This window comes from Giraffa tippelskirchi, chromosome 7 (assembly GCF_054371585.1).
Source record: "Giraffa tippelskirchi isolate mGirTip1 chromosome 7, T2T-mGirTip1v1.2.pri, whole genome shotgun sequence".
NCBI classification, from domain to species: domain Eukaryota; kingdom Metazoa; phylum Chordata; class Mammalia; order Artiodactyla; family Giraffidae; genus Giraffa; species Giraffa tippelskirchi.
Window position 1 is genome coordinate 36,991,116 of NC_137281.1, and position 21,950 is coordinate 37,013,065.

The following is a 21,950-nucleotide window of genomic DNA, read 5'->3' on the forward strand; positions in this document are numbered from 1 at the left end:
TGTTTAATGAGTGCATTTATATGGTTATCTAAACATTCTTTGGCATTGCCTTTCTTTGGGATTGGAATGAAAGCTGACCTTTTCTAGTCCTGAGGCCACTACTGAGTTTTCCAAATTTACTGGCATATTGAGCACAACGCTTTAACAGCATCATCTTTTAGGATTTGAAATAGCTCAGCTGAAATTCCATCACCTCCACTATCTTTGTAGTAATACTTCCTGAGGCCCACATTACTTCATACTCTAGGGTGACTGGCTTTAGGTGAGTGACCATACCATCACGGTTATCTGGGTCATTACGACCATTTTTATACAGTTCTTCTGTGTATTCTTGCCACCTCTTAATATCTTCTGCTTCTGTTAGGTCCATACCATTTCTGTCCTTTATTGTGCCCATCTTCACATGAAATGTTCCCTTGGTATCTCCAATTTTATTGAAGAAATCGCTATAGTCTTTCCCGTTCTATTGCTTTGCTCTTTTTCTTTGTATGGTTCACTTAAGTAGGCTTTCTTATCTCTCCTTGCTGTTCTCTAGATCTCTGCATTTAGTTTGGTATATCTTTCCCTTTCTCCTTAGCCTTTCAGTAAGGCCTCCGCAGACAGCCACTTTGCCATCTTTCATTTCCTTTTTGGGGGGATAGTTTTGGTCACCACCTCCTATACCGTGTTAAGAACCTGTCCTTAGTTCTTCAAGCACTCTGTCTACCAGATCTAATCCCTTGAATCTAATTTGTCATTTCCACTGTATAGTCATCAGTTCAGTTCATTCTCAGTCATGTGCAACTCTTTGCAGACCCCATGGACTGCAGCATGCTAGGCCTCCCTGTCCATTACCAACTCCTGGAGTTTACTCACTCATGTCCATTGAGTCGGTGATGCCATCCAACCATCTCATCCTCTGTCATCCCCTTCTCCTCCCGCCTTCAATCTTTCCCAGCATCAGGGTCTTTTCAAATGAGTCAGCTCTTCGCATCAGGTGGCCAAAGTATTGGAGTTTCAGCTTTAACATCAGTCCTTCCAGTGAACATTCAGGACTGATTTTCTTTAGGATGGACTGGTTGGATCTCCTTGCAGTCCAGCGGAACCAGAGATCAAATTGCCAACATCTGCTGGATCATCGAAAAAGCGAGAGAGTTCCAGAAAAACATCTATTTCTGCTTTATTGACTATGCCAAAGCCTTTGACTGTGTGGATCACAATAAGTTGTGGAAAATTCTGAAAGAGATGGGAATACCAGACCACCTGACCTGCCTCTTGAGAAATCTGTATGCAGGTCAGGAAGCAACAGTTAGAACTGAACATGGAACAACAGACTGGTTCCAAATAAGTAAAGGAGTATGTCAAGGCTGTATATTGTCACCCTGCTTATTTAACTTATATGCAGAGTACATCATGAGAAACGCTGGGCTGGATGAAGCACAAGCTGGAATCAAGATTGCTGGTTATTGAAATATCAATAACCTCAGATATACAGATGACACCACCCTTATGGCAGAAAGTGAAGAAGAACTACAGATCCTCTTGATGAAAGTGAAAGAGGAGAGTGAAAAAGTTGGCTTAAAGCTCCACATTCAGAAAACTAAGATCATGGCATCCAGTCCCATCACTTCATGGCAAATAGATGGACAAACAGTGTCAGACTTTATTTTTTGGGGCTCCAAAATCACTGCAGATGGTGACTGCAGCCATGAAATAAAAAGACGCTTAATCCTTGGAAGAAAAGTTATGACCAACCTAGACAGCATGTTAAAAAGCAGAGACATTACTTTGCCAACAAAAGTCCGTCTAGTCAAGGCTATGGTTTTTCCAATAGTCATGTATGGATGTGAGAGTTGTATAATCATAAGTGATTTGATTTTGGTTATATCTGAATGGCCTAGTGATTTTCCCTACTTTCTTCAATATGAGCCTGAATTTTGCAGTAAGGGGCTGATGGTCTGAGCCACAGTCAGCTCTCGGTCTTGTTTTTGCTGACTGTATAGGACTTCTCCATCTTCTCTGCAAAGAATATAATCAGTCTGATTTCGGTGTTGACCATCTGGTGATGTCCATGTGTAGAGTTGTCTCTTGTGTTGTTGGAAGAGGGTTTTTGCTATGACCATGTGTTCTCTTGGCAAAACTGTTAGCTTTTGCCCTGCCTCACTTTGTACTCCAGGCCAAACTTTCCTGTTGCTCCAGATATCTCTTTACTTTCCACTTTTGCATTCCAGTCCCCTATGATAAAAAGGACATCTTTTGTGTGTGTATGTATGTGTTCTAGAAAGTCTTGTAGGTCTTTGTAGAATCGTTCAGCTTCTTCAGCATTAGTGGTTGGGGTGTGGACTTGGATTAATGTGATGTTTCATGGTTTGCTTTGGAAGAGATGACAAGTGTTTATAGTGATATGGAAAAGACATTTGCCGTGTAATTAAAAAAAAAAGTCAACAAAAGAACCACTGTAGGATACTATTTTTAAAAGGCAAATACATATATGTTGGAAAAATACTGGAAGTGACCATCTCTGAGTCTGTGTGTTCTTCTGTGTTTTTAGAGTTTTCTACATTGACAGTTTTATTTCATATAAAAGAGGAGAAATAGTGTTGTTGTAAAGCTGGAGGCGCTGCCATTACGGAGAACTAGCAGATGGACTGATACCAAGCGCAGAATCAGCCAGCTGTTCATTGCCCGTGCGGGGACATCATGGTGTGCCTTCATCTGTTACAGATGCCCTGCTCTGTCACGATGACGAGCTGGAAGGGCGCCGGATTGCCTTCATTCTTTACCTGGTTCCTCCCTGGGATGCGAGCTTGGGGGGCACCCTGGACCTGTTCAGCGTTGACGGTAAGACAGAGGCGTACACTTCAACACCAGCAGACACTTCCGAGTTCTTACACACAGTGTCAGAGGAGATGGAAGCCATCCATTACCCTGACCACCACAGAGGGATTGAATGCCAGCCCTGACAGAGCCACCTCTCTGGCTTGTGCTTGAAATAATCATTCCTCCAGAGATAAACTGAAGTTGATTTAAGTTTGATGCATGAGACAACTGCTCAGGGCCGGGGCAATGGAATGACCCAGAAGGATGGGATGGGGAGGGAGGTGGGAGGGGGGTTCAGGATGGGGAACACATGTAAACCCATGGCTGATTCATGTCAATGTATGGCAAAAACTACTACAATATTGTAAAGTAATTAGCCCCCAACTAAAATAAATAAATTAAAAAATACAAAAAAAAAAAAAAAAAGATGAGCAACAGTTAGACCCTGGTTCTGAATGCTGGCCATGGGAGTGTAGAGCGCATGGACAGCCACCCTTGGTTATGAATCTGCCAGGACCAGTCCATCTGCCAGGAGCTCAGGGTCCTTTTTGTTTGTTTTTAATGACTGATACCAGAACTTGACTCCAGAAATCGTTCAGAACTTTTTCCAGCTTTCATCAGTAATGCATGGTGGAGTAAGAACAGATGTCGCCTAGCAGAACTGTGTTAAGAGAAACAGATGGAAGGGGGTGGCATTTGGGGATCTGAAGGGGACATCTAGCTACCCTTAGAAATTTGCAAATTGTCAAGATGGAAACAAGGCAGCCTGGAAGTGGTTAATGATGATGAAGCTCGTTTATGGATGTGTTCTCTCCCGGTGCAGAACACTTTCAGCCGAAGCAGATTGTCAAGTCCCTTATCCCTTCGTGGAACACACTGGTTTTCTTTGAAGTGTCTCCAGTATCCTTTCACCAGGTAAAGACTGTGAGCCACAAATACATAGAGTGCCAAAGAGCATGCTTTTCAGTCTCCCACTTTCTAAATGTGGCAGCTTCCGGTTGGACTACCCGGCCAGGTGGTTTTCACACCTAGTGTGAAGGGTCCTGAAATTAGTGAGCCGTGGCTAGTAATCTTCCCCCCTCATCTTTATGTTGATGTGCTGCTGGTCTTGTCCTCTCAGGTGTCCGAGGTCTTGTCCGAAGAAAAGTCACGTTTGTCCATCAGCGGCTGGTTTCATGGTCCTTCACTGACCAGGCCTCCCACCTACTTTGAACCTCTCATAACTCGGAGCCCTCACATCCCACAAGATGTAAGGATAAATTCTTGTTGCTGGGATTCTCATCTTAAAAGCTGTGGCATATCATTTGCTTTTCTCTTTTTTATTTATTTGGCTGCACTGGGTCTTCATTGCAGCACGTGGGATCTAGTTCCCTGACCGGGAATTGAACCCAGGCCCCCTGAATTGGGACTATGAAGTCTTATTTTACTGGTATGACATGATGGCAGAACAAAAGCAGAGGGAATTATTAACTCACCCTTCACATCTGCTGCTCCTTTCCAGCATGAAATTTTGTATGATTGGATCAACCCTACTTATCTTGACATGGAATACCAAGCTCAAATTCAAGAAGAATTTGAGGAAAGCTCTGAAATTCTCCTAAAAGAATTCCTTCAGGTAGGCCAGCAAATCCTGTCTGATAATACCATGTTTGGCCTTGCTTCTTGGGTGGGTGAACAGGCATCCCTTAGAGAGCTTTTAGTTTTTGTTTTGTTCCTGGTTAGAATTTTATATCATCCTCTTCAAATGATGAAGTGATACTAGCTAACATTGGTATCAGTTACAAGTTAGTGGGCTGAATCTCTTGGGTGTTTATTCCCCAGTCTCTACACTCTTAATCACACACACACACACACTCTCTGTCTCACTCACACACTTGTATACTGTGGGGGAGTAGTATGTAGTTCCCACCCTATCCATTTTGATGACTGGTGCTATTACTTTTAAATAATAGAAAGATCACTAATTAACAAATTAGTAACACATGTTTGAGAATGACGAGGTGGCACCTTACAGTGGAAAGAGAACTAGGTTAGAAGTCAGAAGACTATATTCACGTCTTGGCTCTGGTTTTACTGACCTCAGCAAACTGCTAAAGGTCTCAGCTTTTATTTCATCATCAGTTAAACTGGGATAATACCTGCCTTGCCTATCCTGAAGAGTTGTCATGAGGGCTGAATGAGATCACATAGACAGGTGTGGTGCTTCCCAGGTGACCCTGGGTCCCATGGAATCACAGTCCCAAGAGTTGTCCCTCCATTAAAAAAAAAAGGTTGAGACACAGTACATCCTGCCTTTTGGAATTATATAGCAGATAATAGCATATAAGGAATTTGAGAAGTATTATAGTAAATGAACTTTTTTAATCCTATTTAATTCAACTTACCTAAACCATGCTTTGGGATCCTTGCCTGTTTCACAACTGATAGGATTACTGTTTGTAGAGCACTCCTTGGGAAACTGCATTTAAACAAGTACTTATGAAAGCCTCTTGTGGAGAATATTTAGATTAATTAGTTTCTTGTACTATACTGGACTTTTTAAATTTAGAATGCTGATTAAATGAAGGGAATAAGCAGAGGCCTAAAGAATCTGTATTATTACACAGACATTTTCATTGTAACAGTGTATCAATTATAATGTATAGTGTATTAATTAGTTATAACTATATTAATGCAGTTTTTCTCATCCCATGAATTAAAGAATCTGCATTAGGATCTTTGTGTTATAAATGCAGGAATCCTAGAGGTCTAGCAGTTTGACATAAGACATACAGGTACATAAGGTAATGGCCCAAACTGACACTCGGGTCTCTTGGCTAAAGCATGCTGACAATTTATCCAGCCTTTGCCCTGGCTTCACTCTATCAGGACTGGGGGGTCTGGTGTGAAAGGGGTGAAGAAGGTCACCTGGCCCTGTTGGGAATAGGCCAGAATGATTCTGCAGAGCTGTTGTAGCTGCAGCAACCAGTGTGGGATGTAGAAAGTTCTGCTAAATGCTGCTTCATTTTCTCATTTTCCAGCCTGAGAAATTTGCAGAGGTGTGTGAGGCTTTGGAGAGAGGAGGTGTGGAATGGAGCAGCCGAGGTCCCCCTAACAAAAGGTAGAACTCATCGTTTAGGACATTGGCTTCTACATTTAGCATCTACCTGGTCTGTCTGTGAGGCTAACCTCCAATTATAGGACATTTGCCCTAATGTTTTATTCTCAGGCACATCCAGTAGGAGACCCTAACAATTTGTTTTTTTAAAATGTTATACGTCATTTATACCTCAGATTTTTAAACATTTATTTGTTGGCTTTGCTGGGTCTTTGTTGCTGCACTCAGGTTTTCTCTAGTGGTGGCGAGTGGGGGCTACTTTCTAGCTGTGGCACAATGGTTTCTCATTGCGGTGGTGTCTCTTGTTGCGGAGCACGCGCTCTGGAGCACGCGCTCTAGAGCACACAGGCTTCAGTAGTTGCTCCACAGCATGTGGGGTCTTCCCAGACCAGGGATCGAACCAGTGTCCCCTGCACTGCAAGGTGGATCCTTAGACAGTGGACCTCCAGGGAAGTCTAGAATCTCATTATGTAACAAATTAGGATTCTGCAAGCTATGCCAAGGTTCAGGGAGAGAGGTACCAAGCTAATGATCAGCTCTCATCCCGTGAGTGATGTTCCATCGGTGTAATGTGATGAACACCTTGACGAGCACCTTGTGTTGCTGCCTTACAGGTTTTACGAGAAGGCTGAGGAGAGCCAGCTTCCTGGCATCCTGAGGGACTGCATGGCGCTGTTCCGCTCCGAGGCAATGTTCCTGCTGCTCTCCAACTTCACAGGCCTGAAGCTTCATTTCCTGGCGCCTTCAGAAGAAGATGAGCCTGAGGACGACAAAGAGCGAGACGTAGCCTCTGCTGCTGAGAACACTGAAGAAGGGACTAGCCACAGCTCTTCTGAGCCAGAGAACAGTCGGGCGGCCACCAGCGACGGCAGTCAGCAGAGCGCTGGACTGACAGACCCAGGGCCAGAGGAAGACGAAGCAAAGAAAGGTGAGCTGCTGCTATGTTCTGTCCCTATTTTACCGACCGTTAGGTATTCACAATTAAGTGGTTTATTCATTTAACAGGTATTTCTTAAGCACGTACTATGTGCTAGGCCCTGCTTCTGGAGCTGGAGACAGACACAGTCTCAGCTCTCCCTGAGCCCGTTTATTCTAGTAGGAGAGGCCAGAGATTAAATGATACACAAACAACAAGACGTCAAATAAGGATAGTTGTGGTGCAGGAAATCTGAGTAGGGTTACGTGCAGAGGAATGACCAGGGTGGCCTCTGGGATGCAGGGGCAGTCTGGATGAGCTGTCATCCAAACTCAGGTCTGAATGACAAGGCGTATCTGTAGAAAGAGCATTCCGGGTAGGAAGAACAGCCAGCATGTTTTATTAGGCGAACAGTAGTACGAACAGTGGAGAGAAATACCACTGGCTTCGCCTAAACTTATTCTAAAACACAAGAACATAAGGGAGAGGAGGGGGAGTGGTTTCTTTCTGCCAAGAACCAGTATCACCCTAAGAAAAACTCGCTTGAACTTGGACAAATAGGTAGAAGGAAATTATTAAAAGTAGAGGAAGTTTATTCATCTGCAAACAGATGAATGGACACGTGACTTTTAAACAAGTAAAATGTACAACACCAAGAGTGAACCCTAATGTAAACTGTGGACATGAGTTAATACTAGTCTCTTGATACTGGTCAGTTGTAACCACCCCACTAAGACAGAATGTTAACAATAGAGGAAACTGATAGGGAGGGGCAGAGGGTGTGTGTGACAGGGGTAGGGGAACTGTACTTCCTGGGAAATCTTAAGTTTTCTGTAAGCTGCTCTAAAAAAATCTTACGTAAAAAATAATTACGTTATTTTTTAAAATGGGGGTGTGGGCAGCTAGAGTATATACTCCATCTGAAATTCATGGTAAAGAGAAAGTCAACTTTTTTTCATTATAAGGCTTATATATAGTATTATAATAGAGCCACAGGTCAGCTTAAGGTTTATGGATTCTCGTTAGTGCTGTACTACTCCTAATTATCATTCTTATGCAATCTAGCAGTGGTATCAAGGTAATTTTCTTCTGACCTTCTGTTATGTTTTTCTTAGAATCGAGTGTTCCCACTTGCCAGGGGGAACTGAGGCATTGGAAGACTGGTCACTACACTTTAATCCATGACAACAGCAAGACTGAATTTGCCCTGGACTTACTGCTCTACTGTGGCTGTGAAGGTAAGAGGTATAGTCACTCCTGAGAGACCCTCTGTAACTGAACCAATTCAGAAGTTAATCTGCCTTGGCTGTGATCTCAGATCACAGGAGCTCTATGTTGGAAGGGTCTTAGAGGTCATGAATTTCAGTCTTCCAGCTCAGAGTACTATTTGTACCTGTGACCAAGGTATAGGAGATGGACAAAATAATAATTCCTCTCTAAGGAACTCCCCAGAGCTTTTACATAAGTGTCCTTCCAGGTATATTTTTATATTTTAGTTTTTGGTTCTTACTCAGTGTTGGTTGAATGCTAAGTTCAGGCTCCTAAGTCAGAGTTGGGTATGACTCAACTCCCAGATCCCCCAGTGTTAAGCAGCATAGAATCAGTGATTCAAACAGATGATGTAACTCTTGCGGTGAGAGCTCTCTGAATGCTGTTTGTTTGCCCTTTGTAAGGCTGGGAGCCAGAGTATGGTGGCTTCACCTCCTACATTGCCAAAGGAGAAGACGAAGAGGTAAGTTGCTTCTGATAGCAAACCATCCTTTGTAGTTCTTAAAAATGTTTTCATTCTTCAGAGACCCAACTTTTATGACTTTCTGCCAGTGTCTTTAGCTGATAAGTCCATGTTGGTCTGTCTGGCAGTGGTTCTAATTTCTAGTAGAAAGTACTCAGCATGCAGTAAAGATGCTAAAGGATAATCCCTAGGCATTCTACCCAGCATTCTACCCAGCAATTCCAAATAAATGAAGAGTCAGGTGGTACATTTTCATGAATCTTTCAAGGTAGGAAAACCTAGATGCATTAGGTAAAACCTTTCTGGGTATGTACTGGAATGGGGCTTGCTAGAATATGTCTTGACAGAGCAATAGCTCTTCCTAATAAAGGATCTTTTAAAAGATCCCTATCGCGAGAGTTTGAGTATTTGGTATGGAAACATCTGTTTAAGAAAAGAGGTGAGAATCATCTGTGTTCTGATGTATCATTGTATTTACCTGTTTCAGCTGCTAACAGTGAATCCAGAAAACAACTCTTTGGCACTGGTCTACAGAGATAGAGAAACTCTGAAATTTGTCAAGCACATTAACCACCGAAGCCTAGAACAAAAGAAAAGTTTCCCAAACAGAACAGGTTTCTGGGACTTTTCATTTGTCTATTACGAATGACAAAGTGGGGCAAAGCTGGAAAAAGACCTTTCCTGAGTACTGGCACATCTGGAAGAGTTAGACATCGCATGAAGGAGAGCCACAAGGTGACCTGTGTGACAGCTGTCTTAAAAGCTGTGTGTGGCTGTCCTTTAGTAGGGCTCATAATGATTGTCGTCAGTTTAGACCTTGAGCTTGGCGCTAGGTACTTACTTTTTTTTTTTTAAAGGGCTTTGTCTTTAATATTCAGTTCTTCCTTTTCCATATTGGCTTCTTCAATGATTAAAAAATGTGTGTGGTAAAATATACGACATAAAATGTACCATTTTAACCATTTTGAAGTGTACAGTTCAGTGGCATTAAGTACATTCACATGGTCATGCAGCCTTTACCATCCTCCATCTTCCCCAGCTGCACCTCTGTCCCCATTAAATAGTAACTCCCTGCTTTCCCCTCCCCCAGCCTCTGGAAGCCACCATTCTACTTTGCCTCTAGGTATGTACTAACTCATGTTCCTCGTAAGACAAATAATATTTGTCTTTTTGTGGATGACTTAATTTCACTTAGTGTAAAATCTTCAAGCTTCATCCTTGTTTCCAGTGGTTGATTTTTAAAATGTATGTATGTGTGTGTGTTTATATATATAGTCATAAATTTATCACTAGTTTCTGTCCTTCCCAATCTCACTGGTTTAGATTATAGAACCTCACACCCCTTTGATTCTGGGCCCCTTTGGCTTCCTCCCACTGTGACTCTGGACTGTATAGACTTAGACAATGTGTAGTATATTCCCTTGGAAAAAAGCCTGGTTTGAAACCACGTGGTTCCAAGAGACTTCCGGTCGGTGACAAGGATGACTACTTGTGCCCTGTGCAGTGGTTTCCAGGTGCCCATGACTGCTCCATGCTGGAGTCAAGCCTCCAGTGTAACCAAATGATTCTAATTTCATGTGACTTTCATTTCCCAAATACTGTAGGGTCATCTGTCAAACTGGTCTTTCTTTAAGAGACCAGGTGTTAAAGGCCATATCAGAATGCCAAGCAGCTGTCCATTTTGTTATATTCTTTTTCCCCTGAACTGTTCAAAGGGATTGTATGATACCTGCCACCTGTATGCGTGGGTGTGTGCTCAGTATCACTGTATCATTAGTTGAAAGATGCTATTTTCATTCCATTCCAATGCTGTCTCCTTGTTAACTTTCTCTTTTTTACATTTATTATGAGCTACTGCAGTAGCTTTTATTTTGGATTTTACAAATTAATAGGAAAAGCATTGGGCTTTGTCCTTTTTATCTCCTAAAACTTTGAGTACTAAAATTTGCATTTAAATGAAGATAGTTTCACTTTCTTTAGACTGATGGTTTCAAAATTTTAATCTTGCACCCCAATCAGTAAAAAAAAAATAGTTTTAGCATGCATGCTTATTATATGGGGTATTTATAAATTTTACACACTTCCTATACTAATATTCAGTATTAGTTGTTATAAAACAGTAATTTTTAAAAGATGGACTAAAATAATACCTAGAACTGGTTCTTATGTATTGTCTTTCCCACTGACATGGTGGGAACCATTTTACATGCATACTGGTTTGGGGACCACAATATTTTAACCATAGCACAGTGACACTCAGGTGGGATTACAACTACTACTTTGTTTTTGTTGGTTTAAATTTCCAAGCTTGCCTTTTAAGTTCCTACAGACTAAAGGTCATCCTGTCATATTACTTTTGTTAACATAAAAGTATGTTTGTCAGTGGCATAAACCCAGGAATAGGGCTGAGCAGGTGTGTGCCAAGTATGGAAAACAGTTTGAGACTCATTGTTCTTGGTAACATCTAAGAGCTCTGGAGCACTGAGTCTAAGCATCCTACACAAGCATTAAAATGTGCTTATTCCATTCTCCTTAATCTCAGCGTGTTTATAGCCTATCAACACGTTTTCCATACACTTCAGTATCCTGGTGTCCAAGGGGAGGGAATCCCTGAGAGCCAGCGTATGATGTTGCTGTCAGTTACATCATCTACAACGGTACCTCTTAGGCTGCGAAGGATCCTGCGAAGGATCGTGTAACTTGCAAGTCACTTCTCTGCACTGAAGGTACCCAGTGATGAAGTTGTTTTTCCTTAGTATTTCATTCTTCATCTTAGTTTTTTTTAGGGCCTGGAGCCACTGTGGACAACTGTTAAGCAGCAAGAGAGGAATTACAGTATGGGCATCGTTTTTATACTTCTTGCAGGTACAAGCTATGATGTTCACCTGTAAAAATGTCATCTTAATTCTTATAATTCCTTTTAATGAAGGAATATATTTTTTTCCCCAAAGAGAATAGCTTTTTTTAAATCAGATTATCTCTGTAATACATGTTCATTGTGAAGAACACAACATATAAAAACATAAAGCTCACCTGGAATCCCACCAGCCTGTGACAGCCACTGTGTGCTGTGTAGCAATTTGGCTAGACTGAACTACATTTCCCAGGATTCCAAAACCTCTTTCCAGTTAGAAAGTCTGTCACCAAATCGTGTCTGACCCTTTGCGATCCCGTGGACTGTAGCCCACCAGGCTCCTCTGTCCATGGGATTTTCCAGATGAGAATACTGGAGTGGGTTTCCAGTTAGACTGAGCCACAAGTTCTCATGCAAGATATGGAGGGCCAGTATGAAGCAGTAGTCCTTCTGTACCTCACACACATTGTACTGAGTAACTTTCCTGATGGCTCACCTTCTCAGTGTGAATCCGCGTCTGTGCCTGCAACTGCTCCACCTTCCATTGGCTCTTCTTTCAACTTCTCTGATGCAGGTCTCCCTATACCATCGAGGTCAGGCAAGAACTGACAGATTTTAATGTGTCCTGGTGGGCTCCAACTTGTTCTTCCCAACTCTACATCCTTTGCGACTGCCTGTCCTGTGCACTTCAATTTCCAGCATCAGACTAGAAAACTTAGATAACTTTGCCACTCCCTACAGCTGTGTAAGGTCAAGTCCCCTTGACAGATTTCCTTTATCATGTCAACCATTATGTAAATTAAGAACGTTTTCATAAAGTTATTTTGAGAGTATATTAGTATTTCTGTTGAGAAGGAAAATTAAGTATTTAAGGAAGAACCCTATAAATAATCTAATTTCATTCCCTCATTTAAAGATGTAGAAAAATGCAACACAGACAAGAAAGAGGCTGTTAACATTTTGAACTTGGCTTTTCTACAGCTTATAGCTTGCCTCCCAAACTCTCTGAATGTGGTATTTCTTTCCCAAAGAGTACTGAAAAATAACAATGCTTGGGCTGCCTCTGCCATACCAGCATTTCCTCAACAAATAAGTTTTGGCTGCAATATCTCTTCACTGTCATTATATACTTAGCACTATTACAACTGAATGAGAAAATACAAACCCTGTCAAAAGGGTTCTTGGTAGAGTGAGTGATACCAGAGGCAGGCCCTTCAGCCTGTGTGAACTGGACATTCCTACAAAAACAGATGATTCTTTCTTTGATATAAAATCAGTCCACACAGAATAGTTGTGAAAACTACTTGGAACTTGCCCATGTGGCTTCATTTCAGGAATAGCAGATTTCTGTACCACACAGATGAAAAGGTGGCTCATGAGCTAGAGCATATAGTGTGGGCAGGGGCCAGATGGGGAAGAGGCAAAAATGCAAAACACCAGGCTGCCATGGTGTCTTACTGTACATTAGTGTCAAAGTGAGACTGGAGTTGACTTAGTTTTGTGATCACAGGACTGCACTGGCAGATTTATAACTGCTAATTATAATAAGATGTGAAATGTTAATAATGCTGAAAATCATTCTGGTACAGTACTTCTAGGTTTGCATAGTAGTTGTCGAGTTCCTAGTTCTTTCACTTTTGGAGCTACTGACAGGCTTACTGAGGACAGACACTTCACGGAGAATAGCAGATGCTTTTCTTTGCTCAGGGGATTGGCTCAGCACCATAGGAGGACAGAGCTGATTAAGACGCAGCCCCAGGTTGCACTTAATAGAGGATTAACATTTATATAAATAGAATATAATAAGAGTTAAAGAACAGACATAGGAGAGGAAAGGTCTCCTGAGAGAGCATTTGAACTGAGCCTTGATGTACCAGAGGGCTTCTCTGGTGGCTCAGACAGTAAAGAATCTGCCTGCAATGCAGGAGACCCAGGTTTGCTCCCTGGGTCGGGAAGATCCCCTGGAGAAGGACACAGCAAGAAGCATCCTCCCAGATACCAGAATCCTCAAGCTTCTAAATGAAAGCAGAGCGTTCACTTAAAGCTACAACAAAACTCAGCAACGAAATAGAACTTAAGCTGTGGCTTCTAGAAGGCACTCAGATCCTCCCACCACAGAAAAAATACAGCAACAAAATAGAGAACTAGCTGATAACCAAACACGTTTCTTTTCCCTATGCTGAACATGAATGACATCTAAGAGGATAAAAAGTTTTATCCTTTTTATCATTATCCTGGATTAATGTTTTATGAACAATTTTCATCTCGTCTAGCGTTTACTCACTGGGGAACAGTTTGAAATAGCAGAAAGGGCCATGACTACTTGGTTTCAGACTCCACACCACAACTTACCAAGCACTGGGACCCTGTGGAAAACATTCTGCCTCTCTGAGCTCAGAGACAATAACAAGAGGATCAGATTAATGTGAAAATAACCTATTTATAATCTATAGATCAGGACTATGAAAGATATCCTGCTGTAGACTGACTCCTTCAAGCCTTGTCCGTGAATAGTTTTAGGTTGTAAGGAATTTGGGGGCTGAAGAACAACAGAATGACCTTTAATGAGATGATTCCATAAAGGGTCCCTAAAAATAAACAATGCCATACAATTTAAAACCAGCACCAGGCTTCCCTGGTGGTCCAGTGGAAAAGAATATGGCTGCCAGGGCAGAGGACATGGGTTCAATCCCTGGTCTGGGAAGATTTCACATTCCGCTAAGCCCAGGTGCCACAGCTACTGAAGCCTGTGCTCCTGGAGTCTGGGCTCCACAACAAGAGAAGTCCCCACTTGCTGAAACAAGAGAAAGCCTGTGTGTAGCAACAAGGACCCAGCGCAGCCAAAATATATAAATAGAATTTTAAAAAATAAAAAGCAAATTCTTTTAGAAAAACCAGCACCAACTAGCGATTATCATCTCAAAAGGTGTAAGTCAGACTATGGCTAACCAGAAAAAGACCCCACAGTGGGACTTGAGTTTTTCCAGTAGCTCTGTGACTCTAGTAAGTACTTAATCCCTGCACTTCAGTCTCATCTTCGAAGCAAATAAGATACTTGACTACTTTGGAGATTATGGAAGATAATACAGTATACAAGGATGTCTTTTGAGCTTACAGATTTCAAAATGCAAAACAAAAGGTGTTATAGGGGCTTAGTCTCATAAAAATTAGAACTCTAAAAGCTCAAATTTCAGAAATGGAAGAGGTAATCCTCCATGGCCAAATGGAGGACACTAGTAAAGTTAATTTACCACAGAGGAAAGGCCTGGCCTCTGTATGCCCTTTACGGGGTTGCATATTGGTCAATATTCTGATGCAGAGGACAGGTTAGACAATTTGCTAGACAGTTTGAATAAAAGCATTACAGCATGCCAAGTGATTTACAGAATTACTAAGGTGGTTAAACAAAAAACTGTAGGATGCAATTCCAGAATCTTCTCAAGTCTATACTGCAGAACCAGGCTGCCAGAGGAGCTGCTCCTACCAAATCAGGAAGGTAGGTGCTTGTGAAACCAGGAGGCACCCTGTATTACCTACATAAATACAGGACTGCCTAACTCGGAGCCACTAAATCAGCTACTGGTACTGGTTCTGAACAGCTTAACTGTGCTCCATTCAAGAAACCTCGTGCAAAACCAGGAAGCTGCCACTCCAGCTTCAGAGGCCCACATCATGCCAGCTCTTCTACCATCCAGAATCTATTGGGCAAGCCTGAGACCGAACCTCTGCTGTAACCCACACTGGTCAAATGCAAGCCCAGCATCCCATTTATCTCAGTTCAAATTTCAAGTGCCATGTGACTGCATCTGAAACGGAAGCTGAATCAAACCTCGATCAGCTGAAAACGAACTGGAGAAATCTGTTTTAGCTTCCTGCTCTTCACAAGAAAAGGAAGTCATACTCAAAGAAAACTGGAATAGATAATTCTGAGCCAAACCTCCGTGACTACCTTAGAATTCACTCACTCCTCCACATTCAGCTCTGAAAATTCCAAACTTTTTTGTTTTGTTAATACAGAGAATTTGATCCATCTTTGGACCCAAATCTACAACTTTCCTACTGTAAATAAGTTCTTAATAAATCCATATTTGGGACTTCCTTAGTGGTCCAGTGGCTAAGAATCCACCTTCCAGTTCAGGGGACATGGGTTTGATCCCTGTTTGGGGGATTAAGGATCCCACTTGCCATGAGGCAACTAAGCCTGTGCGCCACAACTCCTGAGCCCAGGCACAACAGCTAGAGAGTCCACGTGCCACAGCGAAGATCCCATGTGCCACAATTAAGACCTATGCAGCCAAATAAATAATTGAAAAATAAATATATTCAATAAATTGATGGGAGGTTTTACAAAAAGGTGCACAAAATGAATATCCAATTTTTGTTTTTCTCCAATACAAATGGTTTTATGCAGTCCTGATGTGTTGATTTTTACAGTCAACACAAAGTGCAACACCTTTACATTTTAATGGAAAAGTAGATAATAATTTTTAATGACAATTTCAAGAAAAGATGTATCTTTACACTGACTTTACATACATACAGAAAAACTGGACTTTGAAGCCCTAATGTTTCAAAAGGGTTCATTTCCCTCCATACAAACCAGTATTACTCAGCAACAGTACAACTGATTTTAAAAAAATAGAAAGTGAATACGCTTCTAAGGTGCAATGCTTTGTCTTTTCACTGATAAAACTCACGAAGGTTGTTTTTGCTCTCAGCACCCTGGGTTCACCAGGATGTTATCCAAAGCAAATCAGCCTCGAAGTTTAAGGAAACCTTTTCTAGGAACCTGGTTCCCTGTCTCTCCCCTCCTATGAAGAAGCTGTCCCCATCCGCATGATTCGGAACAGCATGTTGATGTTGTTGCTTCGAATCGCGTCCCGACAAGCAGTGATCACCTGGTTCTTTGGTTTTCCAACTGTCAGAGAAGAAACATCATATCCACATGAGCCAAAAGAGGATTAAAGCGAAATTATAAATCAGAAGCCATCTTTAAAAACAACATAAAACTAGGGTAGAGAAGAGTTAGAGATAATACAAATTTTTCAATTTTTTAAAAAACATTGTTTATTGTTTATTTTTGGCTACACTGGGTCTTTGTTGTTGCACTCTGGCTTTTCCAGTTGCAAGGAGAGGGGCTGCTCTCCAGTTGCAGTGCATGCAGTGCAGTGGCTTCTGCTGCTGCAGAGCACAGGCTCTAGGGCTCAGTAGTTGGCGGTGTACCGGCTTAGTTGTTCCATGGCCTGTGGAATCTTCCCTGACCAGGGATGGAACCCATGTACCCCACACCAGCAGGCGGATGCTCAACCACTGGATCACCAGGGAAGTCCTAGATAGTACAAATTTATCTTATCTTGCTGCTGCTACTGCTGCTACTAAGTCGCTTCAGTCGTGTGTGACCCCACAGACGGCAGCCCACAAGGCTCCGCCGTCCTCGGGATTCTCCAGGCAAGAATACTGGAGTGGGTTGCCATTTCCTTCTCCAGTGCATGAAAGTGAAAAGTGAAAGTGAAATCTTCTCTTACCATTCCCTGAAAAAGATATTCTCATGAGGAACTTTAATCACAAACCAAGCTTAGAGACCATTTTACACCTAGAAACTTAAGAGTCAGTTTTACAGAAAAGGATCAAAGCTTATATCCACTTAGCAAAGATTATTTCTAAAAGGAGGTCAAAGCACTGACCCAAAACAGCAGATTCCAATAGGAGTATTTAAGGCTTTCCTCTTGGGAATATGTCACTCAGTTCTTCTTTAGAGGATGCAGCAAGTTCGGGAAGATCCCACATGCCTTGGGACAGCTAAGCCCGTGCATGACTACTGAGCCTGTGCTCTAGAGCCCGTGAGCTGCAACTACTGAAGTCCGTGCACCTAGGACCAGTGCTGGTTCCTGCTACCCACAACTGAAGAAGCCCCAAACACAACAACGAAGACCCTATATAGCCAAAAATAAACAAATCTTTAAAAAAAAAAGGAACTGAAAGTTTTTCCCATCTGAGGTTGGCAGACTAACTAAAGCCAAACAGTAGGCTGGCTAAACTCAAGTGAATAGTACCAACTTGAATGTGAAAGGTATCTTTATAGATACAAGTCCTGACAGGAATTCTTGAAGCTACCACCATCTGTAACGGTTCTCTCCCCAAAATTAAAGACGAAATGCAGTGCTACAAAAAGAGACTTACCACGCAGACGACCTGCTCGTTGAATGGCTTGATTTACCGCTTTGAGGCTTCCCAACAGTTCTGTGTGATTGTTACAGCGAATTTTATATCCATTGAGCAAGTCTTTATTAAGGTCATAGAGTTCCATATAGCGATTCTTCATTGTTTTCCTGTGTACATCAATAGAAGGTTAACATCACTGGACCTCAGTATGGCAGGCTTAAATGAAAAGACTTGCAAACTTCTTAGACACATTTAATACAGGATCAAATCAGATTTTTAGCTGTACTGTCATTAAAACAGGGTAACTGCTAGTCTGCTTTGAAAACACTGAGAATATTCTATGAACTATTCTGTTTCTTCCAAATAAATGGAAGACAAGTGGCCTTCCTTGGTTATTAATCCATGGTTTGTTTGAATTTAGGAACCAAGAATTATTGTGCCCATGATATAAGGGGTGGGGAAAAGTAAGCAAGGTGACAGGCTATATTCCAAGCTTCAGACTAATACTGACAGTTTCTTATCAAGCTAAATGTACACTTACTGTACAACCCAGCAGTCACATTATGACACATTTCACCCAAAAGAGTGGAAACATGTCTGCAAAAAACCTGTATGCAAATATTTATAGCGGCTTTATTCTCAATCACCAAAGTCTGGAAACAACCCAAATCTCAATTAATCGGTGGGATATTGACCAAGTTTGGATATCAATACAATAGAATATTCAGCAATAAAATGGAATGAACTACTGGTAACTTACAACATGAATGAATCTCAACGGCATTATGGTACCTGAAAGAAGCCATAAGCCAGAAGACTCAAAAGGTTGATTCCACTTATATGGATTCCATTTATATTGTCTGATTCCATTTATGTGACAGTTTGGGAAAGATAAAACTATAGGAAGAGAAACTCGATCATTGGCTGCCATGGACTAGAGGTTAGGAGAAGTACTTGATTGCGGTAGTAGCAACACAATTGTATAAATTTCCCCAAATTTATTGACATGTAAACCTAAAAGGGTAAATTTTCTACATGTATATTATAAATTACATATCAACTAACTTGGCTTTAAAAAATAAAAACCACGTACATCTGACAGTTTCTAAATGAAATATAAATCAAGAAAAAAGGAATTTTAGAGGTTGTTGGTCACTTCCCTCCGGTTTTTTTTTTTTGTCGCTCAGTCGTGTCCAACTCTTTGGGACCCCATGAACTGCAGCCTGCCAGGTTCCTCTGGCAGGAAGATATCCAGGAATTATCCAGGCAAGGATGTTGGAGGGGGTAGCCATTCCCTTCTCCAGGGGATCTTCCTGACCCAGGAATTGAATCTGGGTCTCCCGCCTTGCAGGCAGCTTCTTTACCGTCTGAGCCACCAGGGAAGCCTAACTGCCACCAGGGCAGCACAGTCAAATGCCTAAAGCCAGCAACATCTCTTTGCCTTTATAAAAAAAAAAAAAAAAAAAGGAGAGAAAAAAATGGGGAGCCCTAGAGATAAAGCTGGCAAGAAAAAGCACCTGTCCTAGCCATGGTACATACTCACATGTCCCTCATCAGACGGGCATCTTCAGCTCGGACCAGCAAACTGCGGATCAGATTAGAGTTATCAGCCATGTCAGCACTGAGCTTCTGATGCACTGAGTGGTATTCATCCACCTGGAAACCATGTATACCCAGGAATTAAAAAGGCCTCACCAACTTCTGGAAAACTATATACATTGAGAAGGAACTATCTTCTCTATACCGAGGCCCTGTTTTTTCTGCCGTTCACTTAGTTCTATCTTAACTATCCTCTGTTGTTTCATCTCTTCAGTGAAATACTCAAAATGACATTCTGTATCAAGCTCTTTCATATCTTAGCATTGTGAGCCCAAGCGACACAAATACTAATATTTTAGAGGTTTGAGGTGGGGATATTATAAGTGGGGCCCATCACAAGCCTTACTTTTGATTTTGGGTTCTTTGTTGTTGTTTAGTCGGTAAGTCATATCTGCCTCTTTGAACCCCATGGACTCTAGCCCGCCAGGCTCTTCTGTCCATGAGGTTTTTCAGGCAAGAATACTAGAGTGGGTTGCCATTTCCTTCTCCACGGGATCTCCCTGACCCAGGGATCAAATTCGTGTCTCCTGTATTGACAGGCAGATTCTTTACCACTGAGCCACCTGGGAAAGCACTAAGCAGAATGCAAAGTAGATACAACAGATAAGATGAAAGGCTAGCAAAGGAAAATGTTAATAAATATATTTTTCAAGTATCCTTCCAAACCAAGCACAGAAGGCAGGTGCTCAAGCTAACCACTCACTTTTATAAAAGAAATCCTTTAACTCATGAGTTCTCTAATACTATCTCAATTTTTAGTTTAAGAATTTTCCAAAGTTAAGATATGACTATCATGCAATATATGTATATTTGTAGTTTCATTAATTTAACAGAAATATTGCAAACATTATTAGAACACCGTGTTCTCACAAATGCATCCACCAGGTGCCCTCACCTTAACTAGCACCTTTCGTAATTCTTCAAAGTAGACAGGGAAATCGGCTTCGACCTGAAGGTCTTCAATAGCAAAAAACGATGCCATCGACTGGATGATATCACCAGCCAAATCAATATCATCAGTATTTATAGTGATCTATCCATAGGAAAAAAGACAAGTTAGCATCCTCAGATAGCTGGAACAGTACCTGAACTTCCCCAAATTCAACACATTTATTGAACATAAATTTATATGCGGTGATAAACAAAAATAAGGTCCAGCCCTCAAGGAAATAACAAACCACATTATTTCTAGCAACAGAACAACAACAAAAAGAATAAATCCTTTTGCCTTATAAATGGAACAACAAAATCATTCAAACAGTGAAAACCTTTTGTTCTTCTCTGTTTTCCTAAACCGTCCCAAAACTAGGTGACAAACAGGTGGAGGGAAGTGGGGGAGAGAGGTAGAAAACGGCTGATCTACATTATACGCCCGCGTCCGAGGTGGTAACACTGACAGTCGAGGTTGAGACATGGTTTTACGACCTTGAGATTGGTGTCACCCGCCTCACTTTACACTGAGTGTTAAACATTTATGTGCGAAATCTGTGTCCCTGACCGTAAAAATTACCTCTCCACTAAGTTTTATCTTTATATACAGCTGGCCACCATTCCGTAGGGATGTGAAACACACTTGAAACGGAGCGTTCTGAATGTTAGTGTCCTCTGGTAACAGAAAGTTCTGGTTGAGCCACATAACAACCTTGAAGTGAAGAGTGTGAAATGAATTTCCATTTTTAAAGTACAGTCATTAAGAGCTACCCTTCTTTCTAGTTTTACTACTTGGTTAAAAAAAAAAACAATAATCACAACTCTTCACCCACCAAGAAAACACTATTCACACTTTTTCCCACCTGATACATGTTCTAAGTAACATGCACAATTATATCTGGTCCCATAGCATGCATTTTCTACTCAGATATAGATTTTTTAAAATTTTTATTTATTTATTTACTTTTACTTTTTGGCTGTACTGTGTAGCATTCGAGATCTTAGTTCCTCAATCATGGATTGAACCCGAGCCCCCGTAGTGAAGCATAGAGTCTTAACCACTAGATCACCAGGGAAGTCCCCTACTTAGACATAACCTTATATGCAGTGTAGACACGATTCAAGTATGATGCTAATTCTGTTTACATGATAGCTCTTCTGTGGCTCTAGCCTGCTTAAAATCATTCCACTCCATCCTTTAAAACATTTAAATGAAGTTTGCACACACAGAGATAACATCCACACTATAAGTAAAGAATAAATCTTAATATAAATAATAGTAATACTTTACAGTGGTTTATAACACAGGTTCCACATAAGATACACTTGTGAGACATTTTGGAAGGGGCCACCTATAGAGTTTCAAGTTTCACAGGCCAGAAAGGGGCCTGAGAATTTCCATGATTAAAAAGCCTCACTGAGAATTCCAAACTCCAATCAAGGTTTAAATCCACAGGTATTACTAGTCCTTTAAACTTTACAAAGTGCTATTATACCAATTATGTAATCCTCAGGGGCCCGCATGAGGTAATACTATCCTCAATGAGGGGAATTCCACAAGACCCCTAAGAATTTACTTAGTTAAGGTAGCACTTGAACCCCCACAATATTCTCATTTCCAAGGGCCACTCTCTTTCCATTCTGATGCAGGCTCCTCTCGAAACATTAGATCTGGACAGTCCCACTAAGACTAACAAGGAAAAAGAGGAGTTAGAAACTGAAGAGGAATTCACCTGTGACTAAGGATTGCTTAGGTAAGTAACTTTGAATTAATGATTCAAAACAAATATTTCTGAATTGATTAGCCAAGATAAATATTTTTGAATAATTTTTTCAAAATGGGAGAAGTTATTTTAGCAAC

The 21,950-nt window shown here is 41.3% G+C and overlaps 2 protein-coding genes across 21 annotated transcripts in view; one reads left to right on the plus strand and one right to left on the minus strand.

The window, feature by feature from the left end:
* OGFOD1 (2-oxoglutarate and iron dependent oxygenase domain containing 1) overlaps window positions 1-9,759 on the plus strand; it is a 29,515-nt gene extending 19,756 nt beyond the window's left edge. For 3 of the 4 annotated variants that reach the window (XM_081510685.1, XM_081510682.1, XM_081510683.1), the window contains exons 5-13: window positions 2,704-2,820; window positions 3,623-3,714; window positions 3,920-4,048; window positions 4,301-4,414; window positions 5,820-5,899; window positions 6,511-6,824; window positions 7,928-8,050; window positions 8,486-8,544; window positions 9,032-9,759. In XM_081510685.1, coding sequence (XP_081366811.1) covers window positions 2,704-2,820; window positions 3,623-3,714; window positions 3,920-4,048; window positions 4,301-4,414; window positions 5,820-5,899; window positions 6,511-6,824; window positions 7,928-8,050; window positions 8,486-8,544; window positions 9,032-9,193 — 1,190 coding nt within the window. In that variant the 3' untranslated portion in view covers window positions 9,194-9,759. The remainder of the gene's footprint in view (window positions 1-2,703; window positions 2,821-3,622; window positions 3,715-3,919; window positions 4,049-4,300; window positions 4,415-5,819; window positions 5,900-6,510; window positions 6,825-7,927; window positions 8,051-8,485; window positions 8,545-9,031) is intronic. The other variant, XM_081510684.1, reaches the window with a different exon arrangement.
* Window positions 9,760-15,701: 5,942 nt separating this feature from the next.
* The window catches only part of BBS2 (Bardet-Biedl syndrome 2), a 99,498-nt gene continuing 93,249 nt past the window's right edge, over window positions 15,702-21,950 (minus strand). For 12 of the 17 annotated variants that reach the window (XM_081510675.1, XM_081510677.1, XM_081510676.1 and 9 more), the window contains 5 exons: window positions 20,670-20,801; window positions 20,055-20,192; window positions 19,104-19,216; window positions 17,579-17,727; window positions 15,702-16,316 (listed from right to left, as the gene is read on the minus strand). In XM_081510675.1, coding sequence (XP_081366801.1) covers window positions 16,210-16,316; window positions 17,579-17,727; window positions 19,104-19,216; window positions 20,055-20,192; window positions 20,670-20,801 — 639 coding nt within the window. In that variant the 3' untranslated portion in view covers window positions 15,702-16,209. Of the gene's footprint in view, window positions 16,317-17,578; window positions 19,002-19,103; window positions 19,217-20,054; window positions 20,193-20,669; window positions 20,802-21,950 lie in introns of all 17 variants that reach the window. The other 5 variants (XR_014059699.1, XR_014059697.1, XR_014059701.1 and 2 more) reach the window with 1 other exon arrangement.